The sequence below is a fragment of the Alexandromys fortis genome, unplaced genomic scaffold (genome assembly GCF_014885135.2).
Source record: "Alexandromys fortis isolate MF-2015 unplaced genomic scaffold, M_Fortis_MF-2015_v1.1 scaffold_11, whole genome shotgun sequence".
Taxonomy (NCBI): Eukaryota; Metazoa; Chordata; class Mammalia; order Rodentia; family Cricetidae; genus Alexandromys; species Alexandromys fortis.
Window position 1 is genome coordinate 10593953 of NW_026067912.1, and position 15486 is coordinate 10609438.

General features: G+C 47.3%; 2 protein-coding genes across 9 annotated transcripts in view; both read left to right on the top strand.

The window, feature by feature from the left end:
- Positions 1 to 10082, top strand: part of Wwc1 (WW and C2 domain containing 1) — a 156794-nt gene extending 146712 nt beyond the window's left edge. Inside the window, exons 20-23 of the mRNA XM_050138573.1 lie at positions 6004 to 6096; positions 6966 to 7199; positions 8031 to 8152; positions 9280 to 10082. Coding sequence (XP_049994530.1) covers positions 6004 to 6096; positions 6966 to 7199; positions 8031 to 8152; positions 9280 to 9346 — 516 coding nt within the window. The 3' untranslated portion in view covers positions 9347 to 10082. The remainder of the gene's footprint in view (positions 1 to 6003; positions 6097 to 6965; positions 7200 to 8030; positions 8153 to 9279) is intronic.
- Positions 10083 to 12483: 2401 nt separating this feature from the next.
- Rars1 (arginyl-tRNA synthetase 1) overlaps positions 12484 to 15486 on the top strand; it is a 33873-nt gene continuing 30870 nt past the window's right edge. For 3 of the 8 annotated variants that reach the window (XM_050138604.1, XM_050138609.1, XM_050138608.1), the window contains exons 1-2: positions 12484 to 12596; positions 13774 to 13908. In XM_050138604.1, coding sequence (XP_049994561.1) covers positions 12552 to 12596; positions 13774 to 13908 — 180 coding nt within the window. In that variant the 5' untranslated portion in view covers positions 12484 to 12551. Of the gene's footprint in view, positions 12597 to 12687; positions 13076 to 13773; positions 13909 to 15486 lie in introns of those variants that run through there. The other 5 variants (XM_050138605.1, XM_050138602.1, XM_050138601.1 and 2 more) reach the window with 3 other exon arrangements.

Below are 15486 nucleotides of genomic sequence, written 5' to 3' on the forward strand. Positions count from 1 at the left end.
CTGCCCCAGAATGTTCTTTAGCCAACTGCTTCCTCTTCCTCTTCTTGTGCAGAGATGTAAAAGGCCCTGTGTGTGCGCAAATGCGCTGCAGCAGGGTGTTACTGGCAGCTTTGATTTTGAATTGCATTGCGAAGGAGGAACTGTTTTACGGCTCTGTATCCCACAGAACACGACAGAAGCCAAGTATCTGGCTGAGTGTGATGGCCCACACCTGTAAAAGTTGTAAAAAAAAGTGCACCAATACCATGAGCCTACAATCCCAGCTCCTGGGAGGGACAGGCAGAAGGATCAGGAATTTTAAGTCATCTTTGGCCCAGTTGCTTGGGCTCTACCTAGCAATTTTAAGACCAGCCTAGGGTACATAAAACCCCACCTCAAAAGGAATTCAAGTGTTCCTATGAAGGAAAAACTATTTTAGAGAATGAGAAAGACAGTTAGATGCAGTGGCACAAACCATGACACCCAGAGTCAGTAAGGCTGAGGCAAGAGAATCCTGAGTTTAAGGCCAAGCTGGCATATATAGCAAACCCCGTCTCAGAAGCCAGGGACTGGCTTGGTGATTTTACACACCTACCTATAACCTAAGGATTTGGAATGCTGATGGGGCAGGAATATCAGTAATTCAAGACCAGAGTGGGCTGCAAAGCCTCACCACCACCCCTCCTCCCATCCTCATACTTCTCCCCACACACAACCCTCAAAAAAGATGAGCAAGGCCTGGAGGTTTCACTTATGGCAGACTGCTCGCCTAACAGACTAGCATGGGCAAGGCCTTGGGTTTGATGCTCTGTCCTGGGAGTAAAAATTGGAAAGACTTGGTAAACAGTCCTGAAATCAACTGTACTGTACTTCCTGTGAGCTCCCTTCCTCATTGTTCACACCCGGCCCTTCCTTCGGAATGGCCACTTGCTGAGCTCAGAAGGAGTCTTCTCTGTGGAATGGCCAGTGAGCATCTCCCCTACCCTCAAACATTCTAATAGCCCCGCACAGACCTCGCCAGGTGCTCGGCCACCGGCTGTTGTAGTTTTGAGTTACTGAGGCTGAACCTAGGCCGCTCCCATGCTAGGCAGCTGCTCTACTTCAGTCCAGTTTCAGCTGCTCTTGAGCCTCTTGCTAGCATTTTAGTTTAAGAAATTAAAAAGCGAAGGCTGGAGAGATGGCTCAGCGGTTAAGAGCATTGCCTTGTCTTCCAAAGGTCCTGAGTTCACTTCCCAGCAACCACATGGTGGCTCACAACCATCTGTAATGAGGTCTGGTGCCCTCTTCTGGCCTGAAGGCATAGACACAGACAGAATATTGTATACATAATAAATACATACATACATACATACATACATAAATACATAAATAAATAAATAAATGTTAAAAAACAAAAAATTAAAAAAAAAATAAATTAAAAAGCGATAAAGTTTGACATTAAATTCCAGTTCTTTGGTGGAGGTGGAAAAAGTGGAAGAAGGGACTCTGTGGGACCCCCAGGCCACACGTTCTCTGATGGCAGCAGTTGGCCTAGGGCTGGGCTCTGCTGGTCACTTTCCCCGGCTCTCTCTCTTCTGGCTGCCCCCCTGTGATGGGGTTCTCACCTCTTTCCTGGTTATCCAGCTCTTTGAACCCTGTCTGGAGGAGCTACTTTCTTTCATGCAGCTGTGCATTGAGGGTCTGAGCACCTATCAAGTCCCAGGGGTCATTCTGGTTGCGTGGGCTCTGGAACCAGCGGCTGCTCCCATCTAGCCGTGAGGGTGGCGTGTCTAAGACAAGTGCGTGCCTGCCCTGAGTTCTATAATGCTTGTAATACCTTCCCCTGTCTGGAACCTTGCAGACCCACTGAGTCATGAGGATCAGTAAGCACAGCCTTCCTGCCTATTCTTCTAATTGAGAAGCCACCACACTCTTATTTTTCCACTTTTTCTAGCTGTTGTTATGGAGGGAGAAAGGGAATTTCTTGGGGTCCCAGGAGCCCATCTCCAAGGCCTAAACTTATGAGACCAAATGAGAAAAGTTCATCTTTTCATTAGCTCAAACTATACAAATTCAATTCACTGGGTGCCTCTCAGTTTTGTTCCCCCAGAAAACCTTCCCAAAGCCCTTCCCAGTGAAATTGGAGACCTTCTTTCTCTTCTGGATTAATGTCTCAAGCGGATCAACATCTGTGGGAGTAATGCAGGCCAAGCTCATATGGGGCACAAAGCTTGCAAGAGATGTGGGATTTCCTGAAGTCACAGGATACTGATGTGGGAGACTCTGCCTTCCACTGAAGGGTGCTACAGTTAAGTCAGCTCATGACTGTAGAGAGGCAAACTCAACCAGGGCTTTGGGGTAACAGCTAAGACCTCAGTTCTTGCAGACTGATTTGAATGTGCAGTGAAAATCAAATACAAATAAATGGATACCACTCATTAGAAGTTACGCCAAGGGAAATCGGTGGCTGGCTACGGCAGGGGAAATGACTGATCGACTCATTTCCCATCAGGATTAGAGTACAGTTGTGATTTTGTTAAGATGGAATGCATCAGCACATCAGAGAAGTGTTACTCATTCATGCCGCCAGACCAGCAGTCACTTAGTAGCCAGCTCTCCTTTAATGGACATGTACGTATCTGTGTGAGTATGTGCCACCTAAGTGCAGGTGTCTGCGGAAGCCAGACGGGCTATTAGATCTCCTGGAGCTGTGAGCTCCCTACTGTGGGTGCTCAGAACCGAACTTGGGTCCTCTGCAGGAACAGCAATTGCTCTTAACCACTGACCCATCCATCCAGGCACAACAGCCATCTGTTATCAGACTGACTTTCATGCTATCAAAATGCTATGTTCAGTAATCTTTATTTTACTTAATAGTGACGCAAAGAACAAGAGTAGGGAAGCCTGCCGTTGAGATGCGCCCCAGAAGCTGTAAGTCTTTCCTCGGTGAAAAGGCAAACGTTCTGACTTGAGGAAAGAAAACCTATCATAGGCAAAATTGCTAAGATCTATAGGAAGTTATTGTCAGTCTCTAATTGTGTTTATTTTAAGAATCAAAACATTGTTTTATATGCGTGCGTAGGGGAAACGCATAAACTTGGGTAGGTGCCATCTGTGGCTTCAGGAGGCATCTGATGCCGTATGGAGCTGTGTCTTACAAGGGCACTGCTACACTGGTGCCTCCAACCGCTTCATGCCACCATTGGCCGTATAAAATCTGGTTGCAACTGCTGTTTGCTCCGCTTGCTGTTCATTGGTGGCTTCTCTCTGAGATACGGGCAAATGCGGTACATTCGTGCAGCACGGTGACCGGCAGGCCTGAATGTGAGGACAGCAGGAGAAAGCTGAGCTGGATTGGGATTCAGAGCCTAGGACAATCGCATGCATGGACAGCCTGGTCCTGACCTGATGACCTGACTCTGGCTGTAAGGGAGGCCAGGAAAGTGAGACACAGGGCCCATCAGCTTCCATACCAGGAGATGGGCATTGTTTCTGACCAAGTTTCACAAAATGGGGTATTTCTGTCTTGTGGTGGGCTTGCACCTTCAACTACAACGAAACGAAATTTTTTTTGTTTGTTTGTTTTTGGGTTTTTTTTTTTTTTATTTGGGGGTTTTGTTCTTGTTTTGTTTTTTGTTGGTTTTTTAATAATTTTCATTATTTTTATTTTTCAGTGTGTGAGTGAGTGGATGTACATGTGTGTGGTTGGAATATGATGTATTTGTGAGTGTGTGTTGTTGAAATAAGAGCGGCGGGGCTGCGTCCCCAACACCCCGGCCGCTTGGCTAGCTCATGCCCGAAATAACAACACACAAACTGTATTCATTTAAGAACTGCTTGGCCCATGAACTCTAACCCTTACAGGCTAATTCTCGCACCTGGACTAGCCCATTTCTAATGATGTGTGTAAGCACCCCAAGGTGCGCTTACCGGGAAGATTCTAGCCTTCATCCATCCTGGGAGAGTGGAGCATGGTGTCTGTGCTCCGGAGAGCAGAGTCTGACCTCACTTCCTCTTCCGCCCAGCATCCTATTCTGTTTATTCCTCCCACCTATGTTCTAACCTATCAGGGCCAGCCAAGCAGTTTCTTTATTGCTCAGCCAACGAAATCAACAGATTGATATGACACTCCCACATCAGTGTGTGTATAGTTGGGATTTGATGTGTTTGTGAGTGTGTGAACATATGTGTGTATGGTTGGGATGCGTGTGCACCTGTGTGTGTGTGCATAGCACACACCATGCTTCCGGGCACGCACGCAGAAGCCAGAGGAGGACATTCATTACCCCCATTCTATCACTCTTCACCCCGTTCCCTTGAGACGAGGTCTCTGACTGAACCTAGAGCTAGGCCCGCAGTAATTCTCCTGTCTCTACATCCAAGAGCCCCAGGCTTACAGGGACACATGTTTCCTGGGACATGAAATTACTATGCTCTCTGCCTCATTTCTTCTACTTTGTTAAATAGAAGCAGTAATAAAGTAATGATTCTCTTTCATGTGTGAGATTAAACCTATTGGGCTGTTTGGAAATAGGAGGAAGTGATGTCAAGACTGGTTTGGTAGTGTAGTCACGTAATCCCAGCACTTAGGAGGCGGAGGTAGGAGATTCAAGCCCAGCTTCAGCTGCATAGAGGGTGCAGGGCCAACATGGGCTGCATGAGACCATCTCCAAAAATAAAAACAAACAAAAAGTGAAGTTAAAGAATGTAGTTTCTCCTGTTATCTAATAACAGAAAAGCATCCAGGTCTTAAGGATCAATTGTTCTGATAATTTGGAGGGGGGGGTAGACTGTGACACTTTTTTTTTTTTTAAAGAAAGCCACCTTTAGTTGAAACAATAAAGTGTGAGGCCCTCTTCTGGCCTATCCTGCCACCGGTAGGTTCCTCTGCATTCATTTCACAGCATAATACACAACCTGGGCCTGTAGTAACATGCTTGGCCTGGATCTCTGCTTGTGGACTGTGAAACCATCTTTATCTCTCTGGAATGTTTGAATAAAACAATTACTAAGGCGCCAAACATGGAGGCAGGGGCTCCACCGATGTGGTCACCGCTTGCATCACTGTCCCCCCGTTCCTGGTATGGTTCAGTCTCTGCCTGGCACGGGACTGTTAATGTCATTATCTTTAATCATGATAAATAGTCACGAAAATAATGACACTAATAGCTTCTCTGTAGAGTCCCACCACGGTGAACTGACAGCTGCCAGGCCGGTGCAGTGGTGGGGCCCATGTCAACCTTGCCCCTTTGGGAAATAAGTCCCAATCAAGAAATCACCCTGTCCTCACCGGATGGGGAAAGAAAGACTGCTATAGATGAGAATGGGGTCCTCTGGGGAAGCTTGAAAAATGTGCCCTTAGAGGGATTTGAATGGGGAGAACGGCTGAGCTCAACACTTGCAGAGCCTATACGTGCCTTTTCTGTAAAGATGTGGCCCCTTGGCCTTGGAGCAGCCTCTTTCTCCCCCTGAAGTGATAGTTTCCCTTCGCTTGCGGTACTGGAGACCTGGCATATGCTTAACACTTGCTATACCACTGAGCTACATCTCTGGCCCAAGTACCTGTCTCAAAAGTGGTTCTATTTGAGACACTAAAGGCAGGCTCTCGGGGTGACAAGGAGTAGTGGCTGTAAGCATCCCTTCGCATGGTAGGACAGAGGGACAGCATATGCTCTGCTGACTCTCTCATCATCAAACTCTGCTGAGCAGCTCCTTCACAGCTTTGGGTGGGTTCCATGACTCGTGAGCTTCTGTGCCCTGTGTGGAACATGGGGACAGTCCCCACACCGCGCTATGAGGATGCAACAAGATGTCCCATCTCATTTAGTACCATGTGGCGACAACTGTGAGCTAGAACAGCACACTCCAAACCTAGTGCGTGTTTAGTGACCGGTCACTCTAAAAGGTTGGGAAGTTCAAATCACAGCCTGGAATAGGAAGCTAAATGACCCCGGCTCGGAGTTCAAGAAGATGATCCCCTTCCTGCTCCTGCTGAACCTTCCAGAGCACCATGTTACCACGCCTGGTTTGGTTTCTCTCTTGCAGCTGAATCGAAGAGACAGTGATAGTTCCACTCTCTCCAAGAAGCCACCTTTTGTTCGGAACTCCCTGGAGCGTCGAAGCGTCCGGATGAAGCGGGTAAGATTCACCTTGGAGCTCTGTGTGCCTGGTGCTCTTCGTTTCTGGAAAGTCTGTGGCTAGCCGAGGACCGGCGTGTCAGGGGGAAAGAAGGAGAGGGCGTGGGCCAGGGTGGGCGGAATGGGTCTACCTGTAAAAGTGCTTGCGGCAGGACCCTGATGACTGAGTTCAATCCTGGGAACCCATGTAAACATCTAAGGAGAGAACCAACTTCACAAAATTGTCCTTTCACCTCTACATGTGCACCATGTGAACACATACATGCATCCTTGGGTGCGCCTGCACATGCACCATGATAGCAAGACAGGTAGACAGGTATTCGATCTGGAAGAATATTCTAGAACTTCTTTTTTTTCCTCAATCACCATCCTCTCCAGATATTGAGATCATTTTTAATAGAAATGATTTTTACCTTCATTATTATGAACGTATCCCAAAATTTCCCCCACCCCCTTCATTGCGTCACTTAAAAAAGGGCTGATCCACTTGGCTTCACCAATGTTTTCTGCTTGGGCTGTGGACCAGGTAGAAGATGACATTGTGTTTGATTCTTCCAAGCATGAGTAGTTATTTCTAGAACTTCTTTATTCAACTATTTTCTGCTTGGGGGGTTGGGGATGGGAAATGACACAGTAAGTAAGAGCAGAAAGTAACAGCTGGGCCCTTGGAGGGCTGTTGTGAGACGGGGTAGCCGAAGTAGCGTACCTTGTACATCAGACACACGCTGGATGACTGTGAGAGTATGTTCTGTAAGAAGGGCGTGCCTTCACATAAAGGAAGGTGGGTCTTGGGGACCAGGGGACGAGGATCTGTGGGGGTTTCTGGGTCGAGCCCTCTGGTGGATGTGGGCATCGTCTCCGCCCCTGCAGCCTTCATCTGTCAAGTCCGTGCGCACAGAGCGCCTGATCCGCACCTCGCTGGACCTGGAACTAGACCTACAGGCAACGAGGACCTGGCATAGCCAGCTGACTCAGGAGATCTCGGTGCTGAAGGAGCTCAAGGAGCATTTGGAGCAAGCCAAGAGCCGTGGGGAGAAGGAGCTGCCACAGTGTCTGCGTGGAGACGAGCGCTTCCGCCTGCTGCTGGGGATGCTGGAGAGGAGGGTAAGTGCCGCTGGACGGCGGCCTTTACACAGCCCTGTGATGCCCCTGCAGGCCCCCTGAGGGTATTCAGAGAACCAGGAAGCCCTTGACTTGGCTCTACAGGTGTTTACCCTTGATGTTTTGTTTGTTTTTTTTTTTTAAGATTTATTTATTTTGCTTTACACGCATTGGTGTTTTGTCTGTGTGAGGGTGCCAGATCCCTTTGAACCTTAAGTTACGGACAGCTGAGAGCTGCCGTGTGACGTGTGAGTGCTGGGAATCGAACTCAGGCCATCTGGAAGGGCAACCCAGTGCTCCTAAACACTTAGCCATCTCCCCAGCCCTATCATCGATGTTTTTGTGTGAGTGCTTATGATTCAGTGCCCCTCACCATTAATCCAACATCATCGGATGTTGCAAGAACCTCATCCAGGTGGGCCATGCACTTAACAGAAGAAAAATGACCAGGAGTTCAACACCTTCCTAGACCATATAGTGAGTTCCAGTCGAGACTAAGCTAAAGTGAAACCTTGTCTCTGAGACAAACAACCCAATCTGAGACTTGGTCTGTAAAACTGAAACAACTGTAAAATCTCCCCTTCCAGACAGACGCTTGAGGAGTAGGTACCAAAGTACACTACACTGGGCATCTCTCGTCTCATTTCCTGCAGGCACACATGGGACTCTGTTCCCTGGCCCCTCATCAGGCCTCATGGGCAGATAATGTGAGCACAGCCCGTTATCTTTCTCCGTTAAGCAGATCCCACGGTCCTGTCTCCGTTGGCCAGTAGGAAGCCCTACAGACCAGAGGACGCTCTCCCGTGCCCAACCCTTGTCTGCTTTGCCTCACAGGTGGATCGTGCAGAGCACAAGAGCGAGCTGCAAACAGACAAGATGATGAGGGCGGCCGCCAAGGACGTGCACAGGCTCCGCGGCCAGAGCTGCAAGGAGCCACCAGAAGTGCAGTCTTTCAGGTGAGCTGATGATCCCAGACGGATGGCTTCCTCTCCCCAGCCAGCCTCTTTGCCGCCTCTCCCTTCCCAGGCCCCGCTCTGGGCACTGCCTCTGTTGCTAATAGAGCTGTAGCCTGCGCTGGAACAGCTGTTCCGTCTCTGCCAGGCTCCCTTAGTGCTGTGACCACTGTGCTGCCATTACCGGTCCCTGCACAACTCAGCCCAATTTGTGAGATCCTGTTGTTTAATGAATGAGCCACCTGCTTCATCCTTTCCCCTTAGCCTTTCCAATACTGGTAATTGCAGAGGCCTGGCTGGTGATAAAGCAGCTGGGGAGAGTGGAGTACTATGGATGCTCACCTAATTTCCTGGCTTTGCCTGCCTGCCTGATAGGATCACAGCTGTGTCCTTGCCTTGCTGGGCCCACACATGTCAGAGGAGGGTCACAAATGCCATCTGGCCTGGGCCTCCCAAAACAAAGGCGTTTAGAGTCACTCTCCATCCACCACATTGTGAGTTCAAAGCCAACCTGGGTTTTTTGACAGTTGATTTTTTTTAATTTTTTTTAAGATGGGTCTATGTGGCTAAGACCTTCAAAATCATGAACTCAAGATAGGTTTCTCCATCATCCTCTCATGTTCCTGGGACCAGATGCATGTACCACCATGCTTAGAGTCCACAGATTTTTGATTGATTAATTGAGTCATTTATTTATATATTCATTCATTTATTTAAATGTATTCTCTTTTGTTTTGTTTTGTTTTTTCATTTTGTTTTTGTTTTTTGTTTATTTTGTTTTTGTTTTGACTTTCTCTGTAGTTTTTTTGGAGCCTGACCTGGAACTCGCTCTGTAGACCAGACTGGTTTCGAACTCACAGAGATCCACATGTCTCTGCCTCCTAAGTGCTGGGTTTTAGATTTCACAGCCAGGGTTCAGACATGCTAAGAGCATTTACTCGTAGCCAGGGCTGTCACTAAATATTCTACAGTATCTAAACAAAGAATGGTCCAGCCCAGGGACTGGGATGTGGCTCAGCGGCAGACTGTATGCTTGGCATATATGATGCCCTGAGTTTTAGACCCAAAGCAGAAAGTCTCCTGTCCATGTATATTCCAAGTGAGCCTGAGATACCTGTTCTCCGTCACAGAGAGAAGATGGCATTTTTCACCCGGCCCCGGATGAACATCCCAGCTCTCTCTGCAGATGACGTCTAACCACCAGAAAAGTATTTCTTTGTTGCATGGACCATGCTGTGAAGGTTGACTGTGGCTACAGTTATTTATGAAGCAGTATATGAAGGTACCCAGTCACAAGTCCCCGAGTGCTCTTGTTGGTTTAAAGACTGACAGACTTTTTAGTTCAGGTTTTCTTGTTATATTTAAACAATGACAAAGCAACCATAACAACAACAACAAAACCAAACAAAAACAAAAAAACCAGCATTAAAATGACAAGATTGTATAGTTTGTATATTTAGGAATGTATTTTTGGGAAAGAAAATTTAAATGAACTGAAGCAGTGTTAAGTGGCTGCTCCTCTTCAAATTGTCTAGAGTTTTCTTTTTGTACAGCAACAACTTTTAGAGATGTCCCTGCAATAAAAGGTCGTGTTTGAGGAACGGTGATCCTCAAGAAGAAGTGCTGCAGCCGGCACAGCACAGCTAACCTGCCCTAGTTAACGTATTTTGTACAATATTACAAAGAGGAGGGTGTACAGAAACCGTTGGGGGGATTCCAAGATTGTCCACGGATCTTTGTGAGCTGTGATGTGTTTTTGAATGTGGCCGCCTGACCTGAAGCAGGCGGCGTGAAGCTGGCTGTGTAAGGCCAGCCCAAACCGGTGACAGGCTACACCCAACTCGGACGCCCAGTGAAGCCGCTAACGGAGTGAGGGGAGGGCTGCGGAGATCGGCATTTCAATTGTCTCTATCAATAAAGTGGCCTTTGAAGAGCTCCTTGTCCCTTGTTTCCCGGCATCCTTCACGTGTTCCTCTGGCTTCACTCACGTCCCAATCCTGCAGTTTGTTACCTCCGCGGGGAGACTCTCACTCAAGTCTCGGAATAACACAACCCCCCAGGAACTCATGAGAGACCATCCTTGCTGCGATCACATGAGGTTTATTGACAGGACAGAAGCCAGTGCACTGGGGCCAAAGCTCATTTCCCACATAGGGGTAGAGAGTTCGACCCCGAGTAGCTGGGAGAAGGGGTATTTAGTGGAAGAAACCACAACCAGTAATCCAAAGGGGGTAGGGAGGGCGTCATTGGAAAATTCCGAAAATACCAGTGATCACTGAAAAATTCTGAAAATATCAGTGATAATCGCAAGGGGGTAACTCCCTGTTTCTCAAGATTATTCTCAAGATTATAATCTAACTTTCTATTCAGCTACTTCCTGAAACAGAGTCACACTGAACCGGCTAACCTAGATTTTTGGCTCTTCCTGCTAGATTTTTTGGCTCTATTTTTCCTGCTAGAGGGGTCTGGATTTATCTGGGTCTTTCAGTTCCACTCATTTCTTCACTAGATTAATATGTAGTGCTCAGCTCTTTGGGAACCTAAGGTCTGGTGGTATATGCCTGTGGTCCCAGCACCTGAGGAATAGAGTCAGGAGTTCAAGCTCTTCCAGGTGACCAATGTTTGATTCCCAGCACCCACATGGTGGCTCACAATATATGTAACTCCAGTACCAGGGACTTGACACCCTCTTCTGGTCTCTAGGCATACCAAGCATGTACATGGTGCACAGACATACATGAACACATAACACCCATACACCCAAAAGAAATAAATGATTGATGGGGCTGGAGAGATGGCCCAGCAGTTAGGAATGCTTGTGCTCTTCACAAAAGACTGAAGACTGGTGAACTGTCGGGGGCCAGCCTCGACAAAAATACTTTTCTCCAGAGTAGAGGCATGGGAATTTAGAAATATAGTAAAGAATATGAAGATGCAAACAAAAATAATAAAATGCAGAAACATATAGTACCGGGAGGGAATTTTTATTAATTTTTATAAAGCCTGTGCTTCTGCAACAGGACAGATGATAGCGTCTGCCTTGGGATGAACACTTTTCCATTTCTGTCTTACGTGTCTCTGGAACATGCATTCTAATTCATGCAAGTCCATGTCTTAGGCGCCTGGGGAGAAAAAGGGTCAAAACCCATCCTTGACTGCTGACCTCCGTAAACAAAGGGTTAAGAAGAAAGTACTGGGCTCTGTGTCTTTGAGCCAGGTTTCTGTCAAGAGAGTTCATTAGCAATTAGCTAATGGTAAGCAAGCAGATAATACTTTGTGCTATGCATACTTCTATGGCTAAAATATATCCTAATTAAAGAAATGGAGGATCACTGGACGGTTGTAGTGCACGCCTTTAATCCCAGCACTCGGGAAGAAGAGGCAGGCAGATCTCTGAGTTCAAGGCCAGCCTGGTCTACAAGAGCTAGTTCCAGGACAGGCTCTAAAGCTACAGAGAAACCCTGTCTTGAAAAACAGACACAAAAAGGAAGGAAGGAAGGAAGGAAGGAAGGAAGGAAGGAAGGAAGGAAGGAAAACTAAAGTGAATGCTGAGAGAAAGGAGGTGGGGTCAGAGAGACGCCATGTATCCCCACCAGAGACAGACGCCAGAACTTTACAGCCTTGTGGCAATACACAGATTACTAGAAATGGATTAAATTAATATGTAAGAGTTAGCCAATAAGAAACTAGAGCTAATGGGCCAAGCAGTGATTTAATTAATACAGTCTCTGTGTGGTTATTTCGGGGCTAAGCGGACAGGAACGAACTAGCGGCCTCCTGCTACAGGAATACACATGCCTTCAATCCAGACCTTGAGCCAGGAAGGCACACTTTTAGATTAAAAGAAGGCCACACCTTCTACTGGAAGTCTATATAAGGATAATGGAAGAAGGAAAAGTTTGTTGCCTGTCTGCCCTTGCCTTGTCAGCACATCCATTCCAGCTGACACATCCATCCTCGTGGGACCAAGCAGCTACTAGATTCTTGGACTTTCTATTAGATTCACCACTAGCCCTTGTTGGGCTGTAGCCTGTAAGTCATTCCAGTAAGTGTGTGTGTGTGTGTGTGTGTGTGTGTGTGTGTGTGTGTGTGTGTGTGTGTGGAGAGAGGCAGACAGAGAAAGAGAGATTGATTCATTCTGTCAGTTCGGTGACTCTACAGCACCCTGACTAATGCAGGCTCCTATAAGCCATCCTCCCAGGCCCCATCATCAGCTGGTCTAGCTGTGGAGCACAGAGCTCCCGCCTCTCTCGCGGTGCCTCCTGGATCCCGCCAGGGGGCAGCGGAGCGCGAACTCTGAAGGGCTGGAAATAGGAAAGTACCCGGGTAGGAATTTCCGTTTCCGCCCATCACTAGACACTTCCGCTTCCGGACACTTGGCGTGTGAGTCGCGGACTTGAGGATGGACGGGCTGGTTGCTCAGTGCTCAGCGAGGCTGCTGCAGCAGGTTAGTCCTCTGGGTGGGCCGGAGGGCTCGGACCCGGCGGAAGCGGTGCCGGGTCAACAGTGGCTTCCGTAGGCGGTGGCGACGTCCGCAGGAGCTTGCGAGGCTCACGCTTCCCTGGCGGCCGATTTCCCTTAGCTGGGAGAGGAAAATGCCATTATTGGCTGGGTCGTGCGACTGTCACACGGAGATGAGAGGGTGTCGCAGGGCCTAGGGTGTGGAAAGCCAGGCTCACCCTGCAGCCCGCGCACGTGTGCAGGCTGTGGCCAAGGCCAGGTGGGACCGACGTGTGCTGCGGGGAACCCGGCCAGAAACTTCCCAAGAAGCCGCCAGCCTTGGTCCGGGACAACGTCACATCTTTAGAAAACGAAAGTGGGACCAACTTCATTTCTTTTCCGGGCCTAGCTGAGAGTGGTAGGGACACCGTTTGCCTTAACTTGCCCTGCAACAGCAACTGCTCTGTGCAAATCCGCGGCTCCAAGGTACAAGTTAAAGGGGCAAGCGCTTTACTGCTGAGAGCCGTTCGTTTATAGTATACGCTACTGGAGATAGGGGGGAAATATGTGGGAATTTTACTTTGACCTAGAAAAAGCAAAGACACTTGAGTGGTTTGAATATGGATGCTGTCACCTTTTGTCCCTCTGGGGATCTAACCCAGAGCCATTCCTATGCTAGGCAAGCACCGCTGAGATAGGTTCCCTGGCTCTCACCGCTTTGTTTTTTGTTGTTGGTTTTTTTTTTTTTAATTTTTGTTTGTTTGGCTTTTTTGTAGTCCTAGTCGTAAAATTTGGGAGCGTAGACAATTTGTAAAGCCAGAACCCTGTACCCTGACGATGTCGGGGTGCATTGTGGAGCTGAGGAAGGAACTAATGTGTTTGAGAAAGGGTCTTGCTCTATCCCAAGTGCTAGGATTTAGATGCGTCCTGCAGTGCACACTTTCTCGGGTTATTTTCTCAGCGCTGCTGCCCCTCATTCCAGCACTCATTAGACGCACGTTTCCTTTATAAAGGATGATTGCTGATATTAGTCAAACCACTGGCCTCAAAAGGAAAGCCCGTTCTCACCACCCGAGCCACAAATTGTGGAGAACTGAAATGAGGAAGTGAGTCTCCAGTCCAGTTTGCCATTATCTTGGGAGCAGTCCTTTGAGCTGACTGGGAAAGTGCCCTTCCCTTTACAGGAAAAGGAGATCAAGTCTCTGACTGCTGAGATCGACCGGCTGAAGAACTGTGGACACTTAGAAAATTCTCCAAGTTTGGAACAGTTACGAGAAGAAAATTTAAAATTGAAGTACAGACTGAATATTCTTCAAAGGGTGAGTACTCTGGGTATCTTCAAATAAAATGTTTTGTTATTGAAGATTCTAAAAGTATGCACTACAGAAACTGAAAAGAGGGGTTTACTTAAAAATCTGTTTTCCTGCCTAAGGCAAATTAAGACTCATTCAGCTCATGATGAAGAAATTGGTGAGGCCCGTGGCTTCCAGAACCTTTGGCAAGTGGTTTGGCTTAAAGACTGACTTGGGAGTTGAGATGTCTTCCGTGGGTTATACCCGTGCTTTCAAAGAAATGTTTTTTGAAGAATCATTACCACTATCAGAAAAAAAATTTTTTTTGGTTTATTTGGTTTGGTACTGAAGTCTAGGAACAAACTAGGGGGATGTTTTAAAATAGACGCACTCATACATAACTTCTATGCTATTGAGTTGGCTATTCCACAATTTCATTACATTTTATAGCATCTCTTAGCTTTCTTTTTACTTAATGTTGCAAAACGTTCTGTCTCTATCCTTCCATCCCCCGCTTTCTCTAAAGTGTCTCACTACAGCCCAAATGGGCTTCCAGGCTCACCTCCATCTTGCAGTGTCTCTCTGCTTCTGTGTCTCTAGTGATGGGTTTACAGGCGTGTACTGCCGTTCCCCCATTTTAATGGCCGTGTAGTCCAGCGATGGTTATCAGTGTAGGAGAGAAAGAGCTTACCTTCAGTCTCTTGGCCTGCCTTTCAGGTCTGCTGATGACACAGCCCCGAGTATTACATCATTCTCATTCACAGCTGTTCTCCACGGTGTGTGCTACTCTTTGGATTGCCCAGCGGTACTTCATTGACTCCTTAGGCCGCCCGAGCCATTCCCTTGGAGTTTTTATTACCTGTTTGGGATCAGCTGTTCTCAAATTACTTTGTATTTATGTCTTCTAACCCAGAATTCCTTTTTCGTGGATGCCTCACTAAAGAAATACAGTTTGGTTTGTTAAATGCATTTGGTCTGCATTTATCTATACTGAATTCTCTGTTATGTTTACTTTTTAAAATTCAGGTGCATTTTGCAATGCTTCCGTGCTGCTAAGGGCAGTAAAGGAGATAACACAAAGACTGACGAGGGCAACATGGAGGTGGTGCTTCTAATCCCAGCACTCGGGAGGCAGAGGAAGGCAGATCTGAGTTGAGGCCAGCCTGGTCTACAAAGCCAGTCTCAGTACAATCAGGGCTACACAGAGAAACCCTGTCTTGAAAAAAGAGAGAAAAACCACCGGGATAAAGTATTGCGTACAGTAGCCATTCATCCTGCCTGTTCCTCTTTTGGCGGCTACATACTCCCAACTTGAAAGCACATACCAGATGGTTCTAGCTGCAAGGAATTGTACCCTTATTCTCACGAGCATAACAGTCTCGGTTTTCTCTTACCCCTTTTCATTAAATTGTCTTTATGTATTTCAGAGACAAAAACCTAGTTACTTAGTACTTTTTTTTTTTTTTGAGATAGGGTCTTTATGTAGACTAAGCTGGTCTTGAACTCATACATCCACCTGCCTCTCTGCTTCCACCTCCAGAGTCTGGCTGCTTAGTACTTATTAATTAAGTATTCACAGAAAGCTTTTCACACTGGCGGTTTTAA